The 25,940-nt window shown below is 44.1% G+C and overlaps 1 protein-coding gene across 1 annotated transcript in view; it reads right to left on the reverse strand.

Moving 5' to 3' along the window:
- The window catches only part of LOC144363083 (solute carrier family 66 member 2-like), a 73,481-nt gene that overhangs the window by 40,290 nt on the left and 7,251 nt on the right, over positions 1-25,940 (reverse strand). The window contains exons 2-3 of the mRNA XM_085500042.1: positions 24,650-24,850; positions 23,298-23,431 (exon numbers count right to left, since the gene is read on the reverse strand). Coding sequence (XP_085356168.1) covers positions 23,298-23,431; positions 24,650-24,850 — 335 coding nt within the window. The remainder of the gene's footprint in view (positions 1-23,297; positions 23,432-24,649; positions 24,851-25,940) is intronic.

Consider the following 25,940-nt stretch of genomic DNA (forward strand, 5'->3'; position numbering starts at 1 on the left):
ACACAGTGACTTTCCAATTACCCTGCCCATAGACAGTGATTGTCCAATTACCCTGCCCATACACAGTGACTTTCCAATTACCCTGCCCATAGACAGTGACTGTCCAATTACCCTGCCCATACAAAGTGACTGTCCAAATACCCTGCCCATACACAGTGACTGTCCAAATACCCTGCCCATAGACAGTGATTGTCCAATTATCCTGCCCATACAGTGACTGTCCAAATACCCTGCCCATAGACAGTGACTGTCCAAATATCCTACCCATAGACAGTGATTGTCCAATTATCCTGCCCATACAGTGACTGTACCAATACCCTGCCCATAGACAGTGATTGTCCAATTATCCTGCCCATAGACAGTGATTGTCCAATTATCCTGCTCATACACAGTGACTGTCCAATTACCCTGCCCATACACAGTGACTTTCCAATTACCCTGCTCATAGACAGTGATTGTCCAATTACCCTGCCCATACACAGTGACTTTCCAATTACCCTGCCCATAGACAGTGACTGTCCAATTACCCTGCCCATACACAGTGACTTTCCAATTACCCTGCCCATAGACAGTGATTGTCCAATTACCCTGCCCATACACAGTGACTTTCCAATTACCCTGCCCATAGACAGTGACTGTCCAATTACCCTGCCCATACAAAGTGACTGTCCAAATACCCTGCCCATACACAGTGACTGTCCAAATACCCTGCCCATAGACAGTGATTGTCCAATTATCCTGCCCATACAGTGACTGTCCAACTACCCTGCCCATAGACAGTGACTGTCCAAATATCCTACCCATAGACAGTGATTGTCCAATTATCCTGCCCATACACAGTGACTGTACCAATACCCTGCCCATAGACAGTGATTGTCCAATTATCCTGCCCATAGACAGTGATTGTCCAATTATCCTGCCCATACAGTGACTGACCAATTACCCTGCCCATACACAGTGACTTTCCCATTACCCTGCCCATAGACAGTGATTGTCCAATTATCCTGCCCATACACAGTGACTGTCCAAATACCCTGCCCATAGACAGTGACTGTCCAAATACCCTGCCCATAGACAGTGATTGTCCAATTATCCTGCCCATACACAGTGACTGTACCAATACCCTGCCCATAGACAGTGATTGTCCAATTATCCTGCCCATAGACAGTGATTGTCCAATTATCCTGCCCATAGACAGTGACTGTCCAATTACCCTGCCCGTAGACAGTGATTGTCCAATTATCCTGCCCATACACAGTGACTTTACCAATACCCTGCCCATAGACAGTGATTGTCCAATTATCCTGCCCATAGACAGTGATTGTCCAATTATCCTGCCCATACAGTGACTGACCAATTACCCTGCCCATACACAGTGACTTTCCAATTACCCTGCCCATACACAGTGACTTTCCAATTACCCTGTCCATACACAGTGACTGACCAATTACCCTGCCCATACACAGTGACTGTCCAATTACCCTGCCCATAGACAGTGATTGTCCAATTATCCTGCCCATACAGTGACTGACCAATTACCCTGCCCATACACAGTGACTTTCCAATTACCCTGTCCATACACAGTGACTGTCCAATTACCCTGCCCATACACAGTGATTGTCCAATTACCTGCCCATACACAGTGACTGTCCAATTACCCTGCCCATAGACAGTGATTGTCCAATTACCCTGCCCATACACAGTGACTGTCCAATTACCCTGCCCATAGACAGTGATTGTCCAATTACCCTGCCCATACACAGTGACTGTCCAATTATCCTGCCCATACACAGTGACTGTCCAATTACCCTGCCCATAGACAGTGATTGTCCAATTACCCTGCCCATACACAGTGACTGTCCAATTATCCTGCCCAAACATAGTGACTGTCCAATTACCCTGCCCATAGACAGTGACTGTCCAATTACCCTGCCCATACACAGTGACTTTCCAATTACCCTGCCCATAGACAGTGATTGTCCAATTACCCTGCCCATACACAGTGACTTTCTAATTACCCTGCCCAGACAGCGACTGTCCAATTACCCTGCCCATACACAGTGACTGTCCAAATACCCTGCCCATACATAGTGACTGTCCAAATACCCTGCCCATAGACAGTGATTGTCCAATTACCCTGCCCAGCATAGTAACTGTCCAATTACCCTGCCCAAACATAGTGACTGTCCAATTACCCTGCCCATAGACAGTGATTGTCCAATTATCCTGCTCATACACAGTGACTGACCAATTACCCTGCCCATACACAGTGACTGACCAATTACCCAGCCCATAGACAGTGACTTTCCAATTACCCTGCCCATAGACAGTGATTGTCCAATTACCCTGCCCATACACAGTGACTTTCCAATTACCCTGCCAATAGACAGTGACTGTCCAATTACCCTGCCCATAGACAGTGACTGTCCAATTACCCTGCCCATACACAGTGACTTTCCAATTACCCTGCCCATAGACAGTGATTGTCCAATTACCCTGCCCATACACAGTGACTTTCTAATTACCCTGCCCATAGACAGTGACTGTCCAATTACCCTGCCCATACACAGTGACTGTCCAAATACCCTGCCCATACATAGTGACTGTCCAAATACCCTGCCCATAGACAGTGATTGTCCAATTACCCTGCCCAGCATAGTGACTGTCCAATTACCCTGCCCAAACATAGTGACTGTCCAATTACCCTGCCCATAGACAGTGATTGTCCAATTATCCTGCTCATACACAGTGACTGACCAATTACCCTGCCCATAGACAGTGACTTTCCAATTACCCTGCCCATAGACAGTGATTGTCCAATTACCCTGCCCATACACAGTGACTTTCCAATTACCCTGCCCATAGACAGTGACTGTCCAATTACCCTGCCCATAGACAGTGACTGTCCAATTACCCTGCCCATACACAGTGACTTTCCAATTACCCTGCCCATAGACAGTGATTGTCCAATTACCCTGCCCATACACAGTGACTTTCTAATTACCCTGCCCAGACAGCGACTGTCCAATTACCCTGCCCATACACAGTGACTGTCCAAATACCCTGCCCATACATAGTGACTGTCCAAATACCCTGCCCATAGACAGTGATTGTCCAATTACCCTGCCCAGCATAGTAACTGTCCAATTACCCTGCCCAAACATAGTGACTGTCCAATTACCCTGCCCATAGACAGTGATTGTCCAATTATCTTGCTCATACACAGTGACTGACCAATTACCCTGCCCATACACAGTGACTGACCAATTACCCAGCCCATAGACAGTGACTTTCCAATTACCCTGCCCATAGACAGTGATTGTCCAATTACCCTGCCCATACACAGTGACTTTCCAATTACCCTGCCAATAGACAGTGACTGTCCAATTACCCTGCCCATAGACAGTGACTGTCCAATTACCCTGCCCATACACAGTGACTTTCCAATTACCCTGCCCATAGACAGTGATTGTCCAATTACCCTGCCCATACACAGTGACTTTCTAATTACCCTGCCCATAGACAGTGACTGTCCAATTACCCTGCCCATACACAGTGACTGTCCAAATACCCTGCCCATACATAGTGACTGTCCAAATACCCTGCCCATAGACAGTGATTGTCCAATTACCCTGCCCAGCATAGTGACTGTCCAATTACCCTGCCCAAACATAGTGACTGTCCAATTACCCTGCCCAAACATAGTGACTGTCCAATTACCCTGCCCATACACAGTGACTGTCCAATTAATTTGCCCATACACAGTGACTTTCCAATTACCCTGCCCATAGACAGTGATTGTCCAATTATCCTGCTCATACACAGTGACTGTCCAAATACCCTGCCCATAGACAGTGATTGTCCAATTACCCTGCCCAGCATAGTGACTGTCCAATTACCCTGCCCAAACATAGTGACTGTCCAATTACCCTGCCCAAACATAGTGACTGTCCAATTACCCTGCCCATACACAGTGACTGTCCAATTACCCTGCCCATACACAGTGACTTTCCAATTACCCTGCCCATAGACAGTGATTGTCCAATTATCCTGCTCATACACAGTGACTGTCCAATTACCCTGCCCATACACAGTGACTTTCCAATTACCCTGCCCATAGACAGTGATTGTCCAATTACCCTGCCCATACACAGTGACTTTCCAATTACCCTGCCCATAGACAGTGACTGTCCAATTACCCTGCCCATACACAGTGACTTTCCAATTACCCTGCCCATAGACAGTGATTGTCCAATTACCCTGCCCATACACAGTGACTTTCCAATTACCCTGCCCATAGACAGTGACTGTCCAATTACCCTGCCCATACAAAGTGACTGTCCAAATACCCTGCCCATACACAGTGACTGTCCAAATACCCTGCCCATAGACAGTGATTGTCCAATTATCCTGCCCATACAGTGACTGTCCAAATACCCTGCCCATAGACAGTGACTGTCCAAATATCCTACCCATAGACAGTGATTGTCCAATTATCCTGCCCATACAGTGACTGTACCAATACCCTGCCCATAGACAGTGATTGTCCAATTATCCTGCCCATAGACAGTGATTGTCCAATTATCCTGCTCATACACAGTGACTGTCCAATTACCCTGCCCATAGACAGTGACTGTCCAATTACCCTGCCCATAGACAGTGACTGTCCAAATACCCTGCCCATAGACAGTGACTGTCCAAATACCCTGCCCATAGACAGTGATTGTCCAATTACCCTGCCCATACACAGTGACTTTCCAATTACCCTGCCCATAGACAGTGATTGTCCAATTACCCTGCCCATACACAGTGACTTTCTAATTACCCTGCCCATAGACAGCGACTGTCCAATTACCCTGCCCATACACAGTGACTGTCCAAATACCCTGCCCATACATAGTGACTGTCCAAATACCCTGCCCATAGACAGTGATTGTCCAATTACCCTGCCCAGCATAGTGACTGTCCAATTACCCTGCCCAAACATAGTGACTGTCCAATTACCCTGCCCATAGACAGTGATTGTCCAATTATCCTGCTCATACACAGTGACTGACCAATTACCCTGCCCATAGACAGTGACTTTCCAATTACCCTGCCCATAGACAGTGATTGTCCAATTACCCTGCCCATACACAGTGACTTTCCAATTACCCTGCCCATAGACAGTGACTGTCCAATTACCCTGCCCATAGACAGTGACTGTCCAATTACCCTGCCCATACACAGTGACTTTCCAATTACCCTGCCCATAGACAGTGATTGTCCAATTACCCTGCCCATACACAGTGACTTTCTAATTACCCTGCCCAGACAGCGACTGTCCAATTACCCTGCCCATACACAGTGACTGTCCAAATACCCTGCCCATACATAGTGACTGTCCAAATACCCTGCCCATAGACAGTGATTGTCCAATTACCCTGCCCAGCATAGTAACTGTCCAATTACCCTGCCCAAACATAGTGACTGTCCAATTACCCTGCCCATAGACAGTGATTGTCCAATTATCCTGCTCATACACAGTGACTGACCAATTACCCTGCCCATACACAGTGACTGACCAATTACCCAGCCCATAGACAGTGACTTTCCAATTACCCTGCCCATAGACAGTGATTGTCCAATTACCCTGCCCATACACAGTGACTTTCCAATTACCCTGCCAATAGACAGTGACTGTCCAATTACCCTGCCCATAGACAGTGACTGTCCAATTACCCTGCCCATACACAGTGACTTTCCAATTACCCTGCCCATAGACAGTGATTGTCCAATTACCCTGCCCATACACAGTGACTTTCTAATTACCCTGCCCATAGACAGTGACTGTCCAATTACCCTGCCCATACACAGTGACTGTCCAAATACCCTGCCCATACATAGTGACTGTCCAAATACCCTGCCCATAGACAGTGATTGTCCAATTACCCTGCCCAGCATAGTGACTGTCCAATTACCCTGCCCAAACATAGTGACTGTCCAATTACCCTGCCCAAACATAGTGACTGTCCAATTACCCTGCCCATACACAGTGACTGTCCAATTAATTTGCCCATACACAGTGACTTTCCAATTACCCTGCCCATAGACAGTGATTGTCCAATTATCCTGCTCATACACAGTGACTGTCCAAATACCCTGCCCATAGACAGTGATTGTCCAATTACCCTGCCCAGCATAGTGACTGTCCAATTACCCTGCCCAAACATAGTGACTGTCCAATTACCCTGCCCAAACATAGTGACTGTCCAATTACCCTGCCCATACACAGTGACTGTCCAATTACCCTGCCCATACACAGTGACTTTCCAATTACCCTGCCCATAGACAGTGATTGTCCAATTATCCTGCTCATACACAGTGACTGTCCAATTACCCTGCCCATACACAGTGACTTTCCAATTACCCTGCCCATAGACAGTGATTGTCCAATTACCCTGCCCATACACAGTGACTTTCCAATTACCCTGCCCATAGACAGTGACTGTCCAATTACCCTGCCCATACACAGTGACTTTCCAATTACCCTGCCCATAGACAGTGATTGTCCAATTACCCTGCCCATACACAGTGACTTTCCAATTACCCTGCCAATAGACAGTGACTGTCCAATTACCCTGCCCATACAAAGTGACTGTCCAAATACCCTGCCCATACACAGTGACTGTCCAAATACCCTGCCCATAGACAGTGATTGTCCAATTATCCTGCCCATACAGTGACTGTCCAAATACCCTGCCCATAGACAGTGACTGTCCAAATATCCTACCCATAGACAGTGATTGTCCAATTATCCTGCCCATACAGTGACTGTACCAATACCCTGCCCATAGACAGTGATTGTCCAATTATCCTGCCCATAGACAGTGATTGTCCAATTATCCTGCTCATACACAGTGACTGTCCAATTACCCTGCCCATACACAGTGACTTTCCAATTACCCTGCTCATAGACAGTGATTGTCCAATTACCCTGCCCATACACAGTGACTTTCCAATTACCCTGCCCATAGACAGTGACTGTCCAATTACCCTGCCCATACACAGTGACTTTCCAATTACCCTGCCCATAGACAGTGATTGTCCAATTACCCTGCCCATACACAGTGACTTTCCAATTACCCTGCCCATAGACAGTGACTGTCCAATTACCCTGCCCATACAAAGTGACTGTCCAAATACCCTGCCCATACACAGTGACTGTCCAAATACCCTGCCCATAGACAGTGATTGTCCAATTATCCTGCCCATACAGTGACTGTCCAAATACCCTGCCCATAGACAGTGACTGTCCAAATATCCTACCCATAGACAGTGATTGTCCAATTATCCTGCCCATACACAGTGACTGTACCAATACCCTGCCCATAGACAGTGATTGTCCAATTATCCTGCCCATAGACAGTGATTGTCCAATTATCCTGCCCATACAGTGACTGACCAATTACCCTGCCCATACACAGTGACTTTCCAATTACCCTGCCCATAGACAGTGATTGTCCAATTATCCTGCCCATACACAGTGACTGTCCAAATACCCTGCCCATAGACAGTGACTGTCCAAATACCCTGCCCATAGACAGTGATTGTCCAATTATCCTGCCCATACACAGTGACTGTACCAATACCCTGCCCATAGACAGTGATTGTCCAATTATCCTGCCCATAGACAGGGATTGTCCAATTATCCTGCCCATAGACAGTGACTGTCCAATTACCCTGCCCGTAGACAGTGATTGTCCAATTATCCTGCCCATACACAGTGACTTTACCAATACCCTGCCCATAGACAGTGATTGTCCAATTATCCTGCCCATAGACAGTGATTGTCCAATTATCCTGCCCATACAGTGACTGACCAATTACCCTGCCCATACACAGTGACTTTCCAATTACCCTGCCCATACACAGTGACTTTCCAATTACCCTGTCCATACACAGTGACTGACCAATTACCCTGCCCATACACAGTGACTGTCCAATTACCCTGCCCATAGACAGTGATTGTCCAATTATCCTGCCCATACAGTGACTGACCAATTACCCTGCCCATACACAGTGACTTTCCAATTACCCTGTCCATACACAGTGACTTTCCAATTACCCTGCCCATACACAGTGACTGTCCAATTACCCTGCCCATACACAGTGATTGTCCAATTACCTGCCCATACACAGTGACTGTCCAATTACCCTGCCCATAGACAGTGATTGTCCAATTACCCTGCCCATACACAGTGACTGTCCAATTACCCTGCCCATAGACAGTGATTGTCCAATTACCCTGCCCATACACAGTGACTGTCCAATTACCCTGCCCATAGACAGTGATTGTCCAATTACCCTGCCCATACACAGTGACTGTCCAATTATCCTGCCCAAACATAGTGACTGTCCAATTACCCTGCCCATAGACAGTGACTGTCCAATTACCCTGCCCATACACAGTGACTTTCCAATTACCCTGCCCATAGACAGTGATTGTCCAATTACCCTGCCCATACACAGTGACTTTCTAATTACCCTGCCCAGACAGCGACTGTCCAATTACCCTGCCCATACACAGTGACTGTCCAAATACCCTGCCCATACATAGTGACTGTCCAAATACCCTGCCCATAGACAGTGATTGTCCAATTACCCTGCCCAGCATAGTAACTGTCCAATTACCCTGCCCAAACATAGTGACTGTCCAATTACCCTGCCCATAGACAGTGATTGTCCAATTATCCTGCTCATACACAGTGACTGACCAATTACCCTGCCCATACACAGTGACTGACCAATTACCCAGCCCATAGACAGTGACTTTCCAATTACCCTGCCCATAGACAGTGATTGTCCAATTACCCTGCCCATACACAGTGACTTTCCAATTACCCTGCCAATAGACAGTGACTGTCCAATTACCCTGCCCATAGACAGTGACTGTCCAATTACCCTGCCCATACACAGTGACTTTCCAATTACCCTGCCCATAGACAGTGATTGTCCAATTACCCTGCCCATACACAGTGACTTTCTAATTACCCTGCCCATAGACAGTGACTGTCCAATTACCCTGCCCATACACAGTGACTGTCCAAATACCCTGCCCATACATAGTGACTGTCCAAATACCCTGCCCATAGACAGTGATTGTCCAATTACCCTGCCCAGCATAGTGACTGTCCAATTACCCTGCCCAAACATAGTGACTGTCCAATTACCCTGCCCATACACAGTGACTGTCCAATTAATTTGCCCATACACAGTGACTTTCCAATTACCCTGCCCATAGACAGTGATTGTCCAATTATCCTGCTCATACACAGTGACTGTCCAAATACCCTGCCCATAGACAGTGATTGTCCAATTACCCTGCCCAGCATAGTGACTGTCCAATTACCCTGCCCAAACATAGTGACTGTCCAATTACCCTGCCCAAACATAGTGACTGTCCAATTACCCTGCCCATACACAGTGACTGTCCAATTACCCTGCCCATACACAGTGACTTTCCAATTACCCTGCCCATAGACAGTGATTGTCCAATTATCCTGCTCATACACAGTGACTGTCCAATTACCCTGCCCATACACAGTGACTTTCCAATTACCCTGCCCATAGACAGTGATTGTCCAATTACCCTGCCCATACACAGTGACTTTCCAATTACCCTGCCCATAGACAGTGACTGTCCAATTACCCTGCCCATACACAGTGACTTTCCAATTACCCTGCCCATAGACAGTGATTGTCCAATTACCCTGCCCATACACAGTGACTTTCCAATTACCCTGCCCATAGACAGTGACTGTCCAATTACCCTGCCCATACAAAGTGACTGTCCAAATACCCTGCCCATACACAGTGACTGTCCAAATACCCTGCCCATAGACAGTGATTGTCCAATTATCCTGCCCATACAGTGACTGTCCAAATACCCTGCCCATAGACAGTGACTGTCCAAATATCCTACCCATAGACAGTGATTGTCCAATTATCCTGCCCATACAGTGACTGTACCAATACCCTGCCCATAGACAGTGATTGTCCAATTATCCTGCCCATAGACAGTGATTGTCCAATTATCCTGCTCATACACAGTGACTGTCCAATTACCCTGCCCATACACAGTGACTTTCCAATTACCCTGCTCATAGACAGTGATTGTCCAATTACCCTGCCCATACACAGTGACTTTCCAATTACCCTGCCCATAGACAGTGACTGTCCAATTACCCTGCCCATACACAGTGACTTTCCAATTACCCTGCCCATAGACAGTGATTGTCCAATTACCCTGCCCATACACAGTGACTTTCCAATTACCCTGCCCATAGACAGTGACTGTCCAATTACCCTGCCCATACAAAGTGACTGTCCAAATACCCTGCCCATACACAGTGACTGTCCAAATACCCTGCCCATAGACAGTGATTGTCCAATTATCCTGCCCATACAGTGACTGTCCAAATACCCTGCCCATAGACAGTGACTGTCCAAATATCCTACCCATAGACAGTGATTGTCCAATTATCCTGCCCATACACAGTGACTGTACCAATACCCTGCCCATAGACAGTGATTGTCCAATTATCCTGCCCATAGACAGTGATTGTCCAATTATCCTGCCCATACAGTGACTGACCAATTACCCTGCCCATACACAGTGACTTTCCAATTACCCTGCCCATAGACAGTGATTGTCCAATTATCCTGCCCATACACAGTGACTGTCCAAATACCCTGCCCATAGACAGTGACTGTCCAAATACCCTGCCCATAGACAGTGATTGTCCAATTATCCTGCCCATACACAGTGACTGTACCAATACCCTGCCCATAGACAGTGATTGTCCAATTATCCTGCCCATAGACAGTGATTGTCCAATTATCCTGCCCATAGACAGTGACTGTCCAATTACCCTGCCCGTAGACAGTGATTGTCCAATTATCCTGCCCATACACAGTGACTTTACCAATACCCTGCCCATAGACAGTGATTGTCCAATTATCCTGCCCATAGACAGTGATTGTCCAATTATCCTGCCCATACAGTGACTGACCAATTACCCTGCCCATACACAGTGACTTTCCAATTACCCTGCCCATACACAGTGACTTTCCAATTACCCTGTCCATACACAGTGACTGACCAATTACCCTGCCCATACACAGTGACTGTCCAATTACCCTGCCCATAGACAGTGATTGTCCAATTATCCTGCCCATACAGTGACTGACCAATTACCCTGCCCATACACAGTGACTTTCCAATTACCCTGTCCATACACAGTGACTTTCCAATTACCCTGCCCATACACAGTGACTGTCCAATTACCCTGCCCATACACAGTGATTGTCCAATTACCTGCCCATACACAGTGACTGTCCAATTACCCTGCCCATAGACAGTGATTGTCCAATTACCCTGCCCATACACAGTGACTGTCCAATTACCCTGCCCATAGACAGTGATTGTCCAATTACCCTGCCCATACACAGTGACTGTCCAATTATCCTGCCCAAACATAGTGACTGTCCAATTACCCTGCCCATACACAGTGACTGTCCAATTACCCTGCCCATACACAGTGATTGTCCAATTACCTGCCCATACACAGTGACTGTCCAATTACCCTGCCCATAGACAGTGATTGTCCAATTACCCTGCCCATACACAGTGACTGTCCAATTACCCTGCCCATAGACAGTGATTGTCCAATTACCCTGCCCATACACAGTGACTGTCCAATTATCCTGCCCAAACATAGTGACTGTCCAATTACCCTGCCCATAGACAGTGACTGTCCAATTACCCTGCCCATACACAGTGACTTTCCAATTACCCTGCCCATAGACAGTGACTGTCCAATTACCCTGCCCATACACAGTGACTTTCCAATTACCCTGCCCATAGACAGTGATTGTCCAATTACCCTGCCCATACACAGTGACTTTCCAATTACCCTGCCCATAGACAGTGACTGTCCAATTACCCTGCCCATACAAAGTGACTGTCCAAATACCCTGCCCATACACAGTGACTGTCCAAATACCCTGCCCATAGACAGTGATTGTCCAATTATCCTGCCCATACAGTGACTGTCCAAATACCCTGCCCATAGACAGTGACTGTCCAAATATCCTACCCATAGACAGTGATTGTCCAATTATCCTGCCCATACAGTGACTGTACCAATACCCTGCCCATAGACAGTGATTGTCCAATTATCCTGCCCATAGACAGTGATTGTCCAATTATCCTGCTCATACACAGTGACTGTCCAATTACCCTGCCCATACACAGTGACTTTCCAATTACCCTGCTCATAGACAGTGATTGTCCAATTACCCTGCCCATACACAGTGACTTTCCAATTACCCTGCCCATAGACAGTGACTGTCCAATTACCCTGCCCATACACAGTGACTTTCCAATTACCCTGCCCATAGACAGTGATTGTCCAATTACCCTGCCCATACACAGTGACTTTCCAATTACCCTGCCCATAGACAGTGACTGTCCAATTACCCTGCCCATACAAAGTGACTGTCCAAATACCATGCCCATACATAGTGACTGTCCAAATACCCTGCCCATAGACAGTGATTGTCCAATTACCCTGCCCAGCATAGTGACTGTCCAATTACCCTGCCCAAACATAGTGACTGTCCAATTACCCTGCCCATAGACAGTGATTGTCCAATTATCCTGCTCATACACAGTGACTGTCCAATTACCCTGCCCATACACAGTGACTTTCCAATTACCCTGCCCATAGACAGTGATTGTCCAATTACCCTGCCCATACACAGTGACTTTCTAATTACCCTGCCCATAGACAGTGACTGTCCAATTACCCTGCCCATACACAGTGACTGTCCAAATACCCTGCCCATACATAGTGACTGTCCAAATACCCTGCCCATAGACAGTGATTGTCCAATTACCCTGCCCAGCATAGTGACTGTCCAATTACCCTGCCCAAACATAGTGACTGTCCAATTACCCTGCCCAAACATAGTGACTGTCCAATTACCCTGCCCATACACAGTGACTGTCCAATTAATTTGCCCATACACAGTGACTTTCCAATTACCCTGCCCATAGACAGTGATTGTCCAATTATCCTGCTCATACACAGTGACTGTCCAAATACCCTGCCCATAGACAGTGATTGTCCAATTACCCTGCCCAGCATAGTGACTGTCCAATTACCCTGCCCAAACATAGTGACTGTCCAATTACCCTGCCCAAACATAGTGACTGTCCAATTACCCTGCCCATACACAGTGACTGTCCAATTACCCTGCCCATACACAGTGACTTTCCAATTACCCTGCCCATAGACAGTGATTGTCCAATTATCCTGCTCATACACAGTGACTGTCCAATTACCCTGCCCATACACAGTGACTTTCCAATTACCCTGCCCATAGACAGTGATTGTCCAATTACCCTGCCCATACACAGTGACTTTCCAATTACCCTGCCCATAGACAGTGACTGTCCAATTACCCTGCCCATACACAGTGACTTTCCAATTACCCTGCCCATAGACAGTGATTGTCCAATTACCCTGCCCATACACAGTGACTTTCCAATTACCCTGCCCATAGACAGTGACTGTCCAATTACCCTGCCCATACAAAGTGACTGTCCAAATACCCTGCCCATACACAGTGACTGTCCAAATACCCTGCCCATAGACAGTGATTGTCCAATTATCCTGCCCATACAGTGACTGTCCAAATACCCTGCCCATAGACAGTGACTGTCCAAATATCCTACCCATAGACAGTGATTGTCCAATTATCCTGCCCATACAGTGACTGTACCAATACCCTGCCCATAGACAGTGATTGTCCAATTATCCTGCCCATAGACAGTGATTGTCCAATTATCCTGCTCATACACAGTGACTGTCCAATTACCCTGCCCATACACAGTGACTTTCCAATTACCCTGCTCATAGACAGTGATTGTCCAATTACCCTGCCCATACACAGTGACTTTCCAATTACCCTGCCCATAGACAGTGACTGTCCAATTACCCTGCCCATACACAGTGACTTTCCAATTACCCTGCCCATAGACAGTGATTGTCCAATTACCCTGCCCATACACAGTGACTTTCCAATTACCCTGCCCATAGACAGTGACTGTCCAATTACCCTGCCCATACAAAGTGACTGTCCAAATACCCTGCCCATACACAGTGACTGTCCAAATACCCTGCCCATAGACAGTGATTGTCCAATTATCCTGCCCATACAGTGACTGTCCAAATACCCTGCCCATAGACAGTGACTGTCCAAATATCCTACCCATAGACAGTGATTGTCCAATTATCCTGCCCATACACAGTGACTGTACCAATACCCTGCCCATAGACAGTGATTGTCCAATTATCCTGCCCATAGACAGTGATTGTCCAATTATCCTGCCCATACAGTGACTGACCAATTACCCTGCCCATACACAGTGACTTTCCAATTACCCTGCCCATAGACAGTGATTGTCCAATTATCCTGCCCATACACAGTGACTGTCCAAATACCCTGCCCATAGACAGTGACTGTCCAAATACCCTGCCCATAGACAGTGATTGTCCAATTATCCTGCCCATACACAGTGACTGTACCAATACCCTGCCCATAGACAGTGATTGTCCAATTATCCTGCCCATAGACAGTGATTGTCCAATTATCCTGCCCATAGACAGTGACTGTCCAATTACCCTGCCCGTAGACAGTGATTGTCCAATTATCCTGCCCATACACAGTGACTTTACCAATACCCTGCCCATAGACAGTGATTGTCCAATTATCCTGCCCATAGACAGTGATTGTCCAATTATCCTGCCCATACAGTGACTGACCAATTACCCTGCCCATACACAGTGACTTTCCAATTACCCTGCCCATACACAGTGACTTTCCAATTACCCTGTCCATACACAGTGACTGACCAATTACCCTGCCCATACACAGTGACTGTCCAATTACCCTGCCCATAGACAGTGATTGTCCAATTATCCTGCCCATACAGTGACTGACCAATTACCCTGCCCATACACAGTGACTTTCCAATTACCCTGTCCATACACAGTGACTTTCCAATTACCCTGCCCATACACAGTGACTGTCCAATTACCCTGCCCATACACAGTGATTGTCCAATTACCTGCCCATACACAGTGACTGTCCAATTACCCTGCCCATAGACAGTGATTGTCCAATTACCCTGCCCATACACAGTGACTGTCCAATTACCCTGCCCATAGACAGTGATTGTCCAATTACCCTGCCCATACACAGTGACTGTCCAATTATCCTGCCCATACACAGTGACTGTCCAATTACCCTGCCCATAGACAGTGATTGTCCAATTACCCTGCCCATACACAGTGACTGTCCAATTATCCTGCCCAAACATAGTGACTGTCCAATTACCCTGCCCATAGACAGTGACTGTCCAATTACCCTGCCCATACACAGTGACTTTCCAATTACCCTGCCCATAGACAGTGATTGTCCAATTACCCTGCCCATACACAGTGACTTTCTAATTACCCTGCCCAGACAGCGACTGTCCAATTACCCTGCCCATACACAGTGACTGTCCAATTACCCTGCCCATACACAGTGACTGTCCAATTACCCTGCCCATAGACAGTGATTGTCCAATTACCCTGCCCAGCATAGTAACTGTCCAATTACCCTGCCCAAACATAGTGACTGTCCAATTACCCTGCCCATAGACAGTGATTGTCCAATTATCCTGCTCATACACAGTGACTGACCAATTACCCTGCCCATACACAGTGACTGACCAATTACCCAGCCCATAGACAGTGACTTTCCAATTACCCTGCCCATAGACAGTGATTGTCCAATTACCCTGCCCATACACAGTGACTTTCCAATTACCCTGCCAATAGACAGTGACTGTCCAATTACCCTGCCCATAGACAGTGACTGTCCAATTACCCTGCCCATACACAGTGACTTTCCAATTACCCTGCCCATAGACAGTGATTGTCCAATTACCCTGCCCATACACAGTGACTTTCTAATTACCCTGCCCATAGACAGTGACTGTCCAATTACCCTGCCCATACACAGTGACTGTCCAAATACCCTGCCCATACATAGTGACTGTCCAAATACCCTGCCCATAGACAGTGATTGTCCAATTACCCTGCCCAGCATAGTGACTGTCCAATTACCCTGCCCAAACATAGTGACTGTCCAATTACCCTGCCCAAACATAGTGACTGTCCAATTACCCTGCCCATACACAGTGACTGTCCAATTAATTTGCCCATACACAGTGACTTTCCAATTACCCTGCCCATAGACAGTGATTGTCCAATTATCCTGCTCATACACAGTGACTGTCCAAATACCCTGCCCATAGACAGTGATTGTCCAATTACCCTGCCCAGCATAGTGACTGTCCAATTACCCTGCCCAAACATAGTGACTGTCCAATTACCCTGCCCAAACATAGTGACTGTCCAATTACCCTGCCCATACACAGTGACTGTCCAATTACCCTGCCCATACACAGTGACTTTCCAATTACCCTGCCCATAGACAGTGATTGTCCAATTATCCTGCTCATACACAGTGACTGTCCAATTACCCTGCCCATATACAGTGACTTTCCAATTACCCTGCCCATAGACAGTGATTGTCCAATTACCCTGCCCATACACAGTGACTTTCCAATTACCCTGCCCATAGACAGTGACTGTCCAATTACCCTGCCCATACACAGTGACTTTCCAATTACCCTGCCCATAGACAGTGATTGTCCAATTACCCTGCCCATACACAGTGACTTTCCAATTACCCTGCCCATAGACAGTGACTGTCCAATTACCCTGCCCATACAAAGTGACTGTCCAAATACCCTGCCCATACACAGTGACTGTCCAAATACCCTGCCCATAGACAGTGATTGTCCAATTATCCTGCCCATACAGTGACTGTCCAAATACCCTGCCCATAGACAGTGACTGTCCAAATATCCTACCCATAGACAGTGATTGTCCAATTATCCTGCCCATACAGTGACTGTACCAATACCCTGCCCATAGACAGTGATTGTCCAATTATCCTGCCCATAGACAGTGATTGTCCAATTATCCTGCTCATACACAGTGACTGTCCAATTACCCTGCCCATACACAGTGACTTTCCAATTACCCTGCTCATAGACAGTGATTGTCCAATTACCCTGCCCATACACAGTGACTTTCCAATTACCCTGCCCATAGACAGTGACTGTCCAATTACCCTGCCCATACACAGTGACTTTCCAATTACCCTGCCCATAGACAGTGATTGTCCAATTACCCTGCCCATACACAGTGACTTTCCAATTACCCTGCCCATAGACAGTGACTGTCCAATTACCCTGCCCATACAAAGTGACTGTCCAAATACCCTGCCCATACACAGTGACTGTCCAAATACCCTGCCCATAGACAGTGATTGTCCAATTATCCTGCCCATACAGTGACTGTCCAAATACCCTGCCCATAGACAGTGACTGTCCAAATATCCTACCCATAGACAGTGATTGTCCAATTATCCTGCCCATACACAGTGACTGTACCAATACCCTGCCCATAGACAGTGATTGTCCAATTATCCTGCCCATAGACAGTGATTGTCCAATTATCCTGCCCATACAGTGACTGACCAATTACCCTGCCCATACACAGTGACTTTCCAATTACCCTGCCCATAGACAGTGATTGTCCAATTATCCTGCCCATACACAGTGACTGTCCAAATACCCTGCCCATAGACAGTGACTGTCCAAATACCCTGCCCATAGACAGTGATTGTCCAATTATCCTGCCCATACACAGTGACTGTACCAATACCCTGCCCATAGACAGTGATTGTCCAATTATCCTGCCCATAGACAGTGATTGTCCAATTATCCTGCCCATAGACAGTGACTGTCCAATTACCCTGCCCGTAGACAGTGATTGTCCAATTATCCTGCCCATACACAGTGACTTTACCAATACCCTGCCCATAGACAGTGATTGTCCAATTATCCTGCCCATAGACAGTGATTGTCCAATTATCCTGCCCATACAGTGACTGACCAATTACCCTGCCCATACACAGTGACTTTCCAATTACCCTGCCCATACACAGTGACTTTCCAATTACCCTGTCCATACACAGTGACTGACCAATTACCCTGCCCATACACAGTGACTGTCCAATTACCCTGCCCATAGACAGTGATTGTCCAATTATCCTGCCCATACAGTGACTGACCAATTACCCTGCCCATACACAGTGACTTTCCAATTACCCTGTCCATACACAGTGACTTTCCAATTACCCTGCCCATACACAGTGACTGTCCAATTACCCTGCCCATACACAGTGATTGTCCAATTACCTGCCCATACACAGTGACTGTCCAATTACCCTGCCCATAGACAGTGATTGTCCAATTACCCTGCCCATACACAGTGACTGTCCAATTACCCTGCCCATAGACAGTGATTGTCCAATTACCCTGCCCATACACAGTGACTGTCCAATTATCCTGCCCAAACATAGTGACTGTCCAATTACCCTGCCCATACACAGTGACTGTCCAATTACCCTGCCCATACACAGTGATTGTCCAATTACCTGCCCATACACAGTGACTGTCCAATTACCCTGCCCATAGACAGTGATTGTCCAATTACCCTGCCCATACACAGTGACTGTCCAATTACCCTGCCCATAGACAGTGATTGTCCAATTACCCTGCCCATACACAGTGACTGTCCAATTATCCTGCCCAAACATAGTGACTGTCCAATTACCCTGCCCATAGACAGTGACTGTCCAATTACCCTGCCCATACACAGTGACTTTCCAATTACCCTGCCCATAGACAGTGACTGTCCAATTACCCTGCCCATACACAGTGACTTTCCAATTACCCTGCCCATAGACAGTGATTGTCCAATTACCCTGCCCATACACAGTGACTTTCCAATTACCCTGCCCATAGACAGTGACTGTCCAATTACCCTGCCCATACAAAGTGACTGTCCAAATACCCTGCCCATACACAGTGACTGTCCAAATACCCTGCCCATAGACAGTGATTGTCCAATTATCCTGCCCATACAGTGACTGTCCAAATACCCTGCCCATAGACAGTGACTGTCCAAATATCCTACCCATAGACAGTGATTGTCCAATTATCCTGCCCATACAGTGACTGTACCAATACCCTGCCCATAGACAGTGATTGTCCAATTATCCTGCCCATAGACAGTGATTGTCCAATTATCCTGCTCATACACAGTGACTGTCCAATTACCCTGCTCATAGACAGTGATTGTCCAATTACCCTGCCCATACACAGTGACTTTCCAATTACCCTGCCCATAGACAGTGACTGTCCAATTACCCTGCCCATACACAGTGACTTTCCAATTACCCTGCCCATAGACAGTGATTGTCCAATTACCCTGCCCATACACAGTGACTTTCCAATTACCCTGCCCATAGACAGTGACTGTCCAATTACCCTGCCCATACAAAGTGACTGTCCAAATACCATGCCCATACACAGTGACTTTCCAATTACCCTGCCCATAGACAGTGATTGTCCAATTATCCTGCCCATACACAGTGACTGTCCAAATACCCTGCCCATAGACAGTGACTGTCCAAATACCCTGCCCATAGACAGTGATTGTCCAATTATCCTGCCCATACACAGTGACTGTACCAATACCCTGCCCATAGACAGTGATTGTCCAATTATCCTGCCCATAGACAGTGATTGTCCAATTATCCTGCCCATAGACAGTGACTGTCCAATTACCCTGCCCGTAGACAGTGATTGTCCAATTATCCTGCCCATACACAGTGACTTTACCAATACCCTGCCCATAGACAGTGATTGTCCAATTATCCTGCCCATAGACAGTGATTGTCCAATTATCCTGCCCATACAGTGACTGACCAATTACCCTGCCCATACAGTGACTTTCCAATTACCTTGCCCATACACAGTGACTTTCCAATTACCCTGTCCATACACAGTGACTGACCAATTACCCTGCCCATACACAGTGACTGTCCAATTACCCTGCCCATAGACAGTGATTGTCCAATTATCCTGCCCATACAGTGACTGACCAATTACCCTGCCCATACACAGTGACTTTCCAATTACCCTGTCCATACACAGTGACTTTCCAATTACCCTGCCCATACACAGTGACTGTCCAATTACCCTGCCCATACACAGTGATTGTCCAATTACCTGCCCATACACAGTGACTGTCCAATTACCCTGCCCATAGACAGTGATTGTCCAATTACCCTGCCCATACACAGTGACTGTCCAATTACCCTGCCCATAGACAGTGATTGTCCAATTACCCTGCCCATACACAGTGACTGTCCAATTATCCTGCCCAAACATAGTGACTGTCCAATTACCCTGCCCATACACAGTGATTGTCCAATTACCCTGCCCATACACAGTGACTGTCCAATTACCCTGCCCATAGACAGTGATTGTCCAATTACCCTGCCCATACACAGTGACTGTACCAATACCCTGCCCATAGACAGTGATTGTCCAATTATCCTGCCCATAGACAGTGATTGTCCAATTATCCTGCCCATAGACAGTGATTGTCCAATTATCCTGCCCATAGACAGTGATTGTCCAATTATCCTGCCCATACACAGTGACTGTACCAATACCCTGCCCATAGACAGTGATTGTCCAATTATCCTGCCTATAGACAGTGATTGTCCAATTATCCTGCCCATAGACAGTGATTGTCCAATTATCCTGCCCATACACAGTGACTGTACCAATACCCTGCCCATAGACAGTGATTGTCCAATTATCCTGCCCATAGACAGTGATTGTCCAATTATCCTGCCCATAGACAGTGATTGTCCAATTATCCTGCCCATACACAGTGACTGTACCAATACCCTGCCCATAGACAGTGATTGTCCAATTATCCTGCCCATACACAGTGACTGTACCAATACCCTGATCCCATTTGATTTTTCTAAAAATCCAAACTGCTGTTTAATTGCTCAGGGCAGATTTATGACGGAATCCGGTATATACTATAGAAAAGTGTTAACATCATGAAACAGTAACAAGCAAAAAGCTTTATTGAACAAAGAACAATGGTGACACATGCAAGACAGTTCACACATCTCATACATATTACATGTGTATATAATATTTCAAAGCTTTGCTTACGATAAAGTTGCATGCTAATTGTTATAAATTGCATAAGTTAATGCAAAATGTAATCACTATAGACATATAGGTTTACTGAATTAGTGATTGAAATTATTTTGATTTTTCACTAAGTTTGACATTATAAAAATACATACCAAGAAAACGATGGGAAGAAGCTATGTGCATGTCAGTGGCACTGACGCTAGTACTACGCTGCTCTGAGTTATCATCAACTTTTCGAACTCGTGCGGGACTCTCATCATTAGCTAATGCATGATGGGAAGACTTTTCTGTGATGGCAGTATACAGAATGCAGATGAAGCAAGAAACAGACAGAGTAAGAAACATGCAAATAACAAACAAACAAACCACAAGATGCTGAAAACATATTAGTTAAGGTATTACCCCTTGTAGACCATAAAAAAGGCAAAATCTGTATGCAACATTTTGGTTTTCTGGTACCTAAATTTTCACTGGCTACAGGTCTTGATCAAAGTTTTTGAAAGATGTTGTGGGGCGATTATGCGAAAGGTGGTAGAAGTTGACTTTGTCATACAAAGGATTCAATCAATATGGCTTAGAACAAAGACTAGAAGTGGTAGTAATAATTTATGTGGCAGCACTAACATTTTCAGCAGTAAGATCAATACAGTGTTGGATTATTTACATGTGTGGTAAGCTTGGCTTCACTATAATTATGTCATAACAGACAGTCAGATATGCAGTTTCTTTTTGATAGAATAATATTTCAAAACTATACGCAATTTCAGGATAAAAATGATGGTAATGATAGAGTTATATAATAAGAATTCCACATGGAGTCTGATACATAGCAATGTGATTACTAATATAATAATAATATTTCATGACTTTTAATAGCAATTTCTTTATTTAACTACTTGATGAATGAATTATTACAATAGATTTTGTAGAAATTTTAATTGGTAAAATGTAAACACTCTATATTGTATTAAATCAGTTTTCCATTACTACAGTCATATGAAACTATTGAATCTGCATGATTTCAAACTATGTCAACCAAACTGGGAATAAGAATTGTTTCGCAGCTGTGCTCTCAAAAGACCCTGTCTGTTACACCAACTGTATACATCGGGGCCATACTTATTTACACATTTGTTTACTAGTGCTTTAATGTGAATCTATTACCTTTAGCCTAATTTAAACCTTAAAACTCAGTGATTTGACCTGATCAATGTAACACAATGTACCATGTGATATACTGGTATATATATTAACAGTACGACTTGACCCAATATGACTTATCCAAGCAGGTTGATACAACTGAGGGAAGGGGTAGGTATTAAGGTATTAATAAAGCAAAGGTAGAGGTTACTGCCCATGATACAATGATTATCAATTAGTTCTAAATAAAGGTGATTTAGGGGAAATTGGGCAATACAATTTTTATCACATGACCTTAAAGTAGCAGCAGGGGGAAAACTTGTTAATAATTGATCTGTGATTCAAACATTCTCTTAAAAGTTATTAAGCATGCTACTATAGCAACTTTAAATCATCTAAAAGCTTATAATATGTATATTGGCAAATATGGAGGTACATATGCCATACCAATGTTTGTCTAAAGGATTACCTCATGGTTATTGTGCTCTTTTGACTATCCCAACTCTTAGTAACTTTTAGAGAGTGTCTGAATTACAGATCAATTTTTAAGTTGTTTTACCCCTGCTATGACCTTGAAGTGGGGGAGTCATCACCTGCGCATGTGTCCATAGTGTGTCATTGTTTACAAACAAGCATCTACCCATAATCGTTGCATTCTTAGCACATGTTATTATCATCACTTATAACTCAATTCCCAAGCGTGTGCAGGTGGCAACCCTCCTGCTTGAATAACATTATTGCAATGTTTCTGTTTACAAATCATATGCTAATTTATGCTAATTACACATGACAAAGTGAATTATAGCTATTGCGACAATGACAAATTTCAACAATCAACAATATCTATTATCAATAACAAGATGCAAAAGATCCGAAACTAAACATGAAAACAAACCTGTAAAAGCTCTCCGTTTTGTGCTTATATCTGTGAGTGCTTTGACTTTTGTACAAAGATGTAGCATGGCCATCATGGCAATTATCATGATAATACTCTGTGCTAACAAAGGTAACTCATAATGCTTTCCAAACCTGCCAATAAAAAGACACAGTGTTCTGGTTATACTGATGATAAGTTGCAACAAATTGTATGTGCTTTAAGTTTTCAGGAACAAGTTTGTGCTGTCATTGTAAGATATTCTTCACTGACCTGCAAAAATTAAAGTGCTTTACAGTTTCAGTTTTCCACAGGAAATAAGGGCTTTACTTAAAATATTAGTGATTTGTTTCTAGGTAGTATGCATATCAGTTTGAAGGGGAATGCTCATGACTTTTTTATGGTTTCTGCTGAAATATTATATAAAAAAAAAGGCCAGACCAGAACGAAATGCTTTTTTTTTCCAAGCTCAGAGGGTCCTTCTAAAATATAGCTTGCCCCCATACTATCATATGCCAAAAAAAAAATTGCTCTGTTAATGGGTGCACTTTCAACTTCAAGCCCTGACAGTGTATGAGTAATTCATCTATATATTCAGCATTTCTATTAAAGAAGTGTGCATCCATGCACTAGTGTGTATTAAACTTATAAAATAGGATTGCAAAATTTAAGATAATTTTGGTATTTGAGCTAAAGATATTATAGTTTATTATCTAGATACACCACGTTGTGTCTTTCATGATCAGCGACATTAGCGAAAATATATATTTACAGTTTTAGGTCTTTTTAAATACTCGCTTTGCAATTCCCCATGACCAACAAGATATTATTTCTGAATTTAAAAATTTGGACTTAACAATTGAAATCACTCTGGGGTAATTTTGTTGAATTTGTATGAGTACATGTACTATACGTGTGTTCACAATTAAACATTTGATAATTACTATAAGTGTACTATAATTTTTACTTGTACCAAGAATAGTTCAGAATCGTGTTTTCAAAAGAGTATGTTATTCAGAACGGACTCAATTTACAATACTTAATATATAACCGACATAATACAATAAAGTTGTTTGTCATATGAATCAGGTCAAAAGGCTACATGTGTAATTGTTTCAACCACAATGCAGTTAAATCATCACAGCTTATGTGCGATTTGTGGTGAATCCCAGCATCATTAAACTATTTCAAAATCAAAAACTAAATGACTTGATAACTATAATTATATTTGCATAACATCATTATGCTGTTATATAATATACATTGGTCCTAGACATACAAGGTTCTAATGTGTATACAAACAGCAAAAATAAAGTTTTGTCAATCGACACATGATGCAATATGCATATAAACACGATTTTAGGTTGACTCACCAAAATAGAATCCTGAGTATATTTGCAACCAATAAAGCTAAGCAAACGTAAGTAGAAAAGCCATCAGCATTCTCTGTTTTCTGTATGGATCTGTACTGTGGAATGTATGGCACGACACCACCAAATACCATTGCACCTGATGCTCCAAAGGAGACAATTTTCAAGTAATCCACTTCATATAAAAAATCATATAAATTCATTCTGAGAAAAAAAAATAACATATGCATGTAAGTAAACATAGTTATACAATGTATGTACGTAAATTGTCCTTTAAAAAAATATTTAACTAAACAACATGCATCAGAATAAAAAAAAAAATGAATACAACATCAACATGATTTTTAGATAAGTAATTCAATATCATAACTCAGATTCTACATGCTGCAGGATAGCATATCCCTGGTACATCCACCACAATATCCAATTCTGGCGACAATACCCTGCAAAAATACATATTAAACTCATACTAGATTAGACCTAATAATATATGAAAATATGTGGACTACCTTTTGAGAGATACAAATTGTTGAAACACATGCTGTTTCAAAACAGACACTCGGGTATCCATACTGCATGTGTATACAAGGAACAGCCGCAGAGTATCATGTATCAACTACCAGCATCATTTATGTTATTTTCAGATGACCCCCCCTCTCACCAGTATTGGGTATTATGGCTTGATATTTACAACAATGTACTACTGTTTATAATACCAAGAGTTGTATGGTGTATAATAAATACAATATTTTATGGATGCTTTTATATAGTGTCTTTGTGGTTTTCAGTTTAAAAACAAAATGTTTTTTAGAGCGAGGGCAGCCATGAGAATTTGGATTTATTAATTTCTGCAAACAGTGATACATGTATCTACATATATATATATGATATAAATTGTATTGGTTCTATACACTCCCCTTATAATAATAATAATAATATTTATTAGACGAATAAAATCCTTAGGAAAAGATAAAAAAGGTCTTACAAAAAGAAATTTAAAAACTATAATCTGGAAAAAAAAAAACTATTCTAAAAATATAAAACAAATCGAAAACAAATATGAATAAACAATAAAGACACTTTGCAACCAATGATGAATACAGAATATAGAATGAACACTAATTGTAACCTAATACACTGATAGTTGTTGTTGTTTTTTGGAAATTTATTTTGTGCAGTCAAGAATAATTTGTCCCTATGATGACTGTAAGCTGGCCATTTATTACAAAATGTTGCTCATCCTCAATTATATTTTGGCTGCACATATCACATGTTCTTTTATCCAGCAGCACAT

This window comes from Saccoglossus kowalevskii, chromosome 6 (genome assembly GCF_978046115.1).
Source record: "Saccoglossus kowalevskii chromosome 6, keSacKowa6.1, whole genome shotgun sequence".
Taxonomy (NCBI): Eukaryota; Metazoa; Hemichordata; class Enteropneusta; family Harrimaniidae; genus Saccoglossus; species Saccoglossus kowalevskii.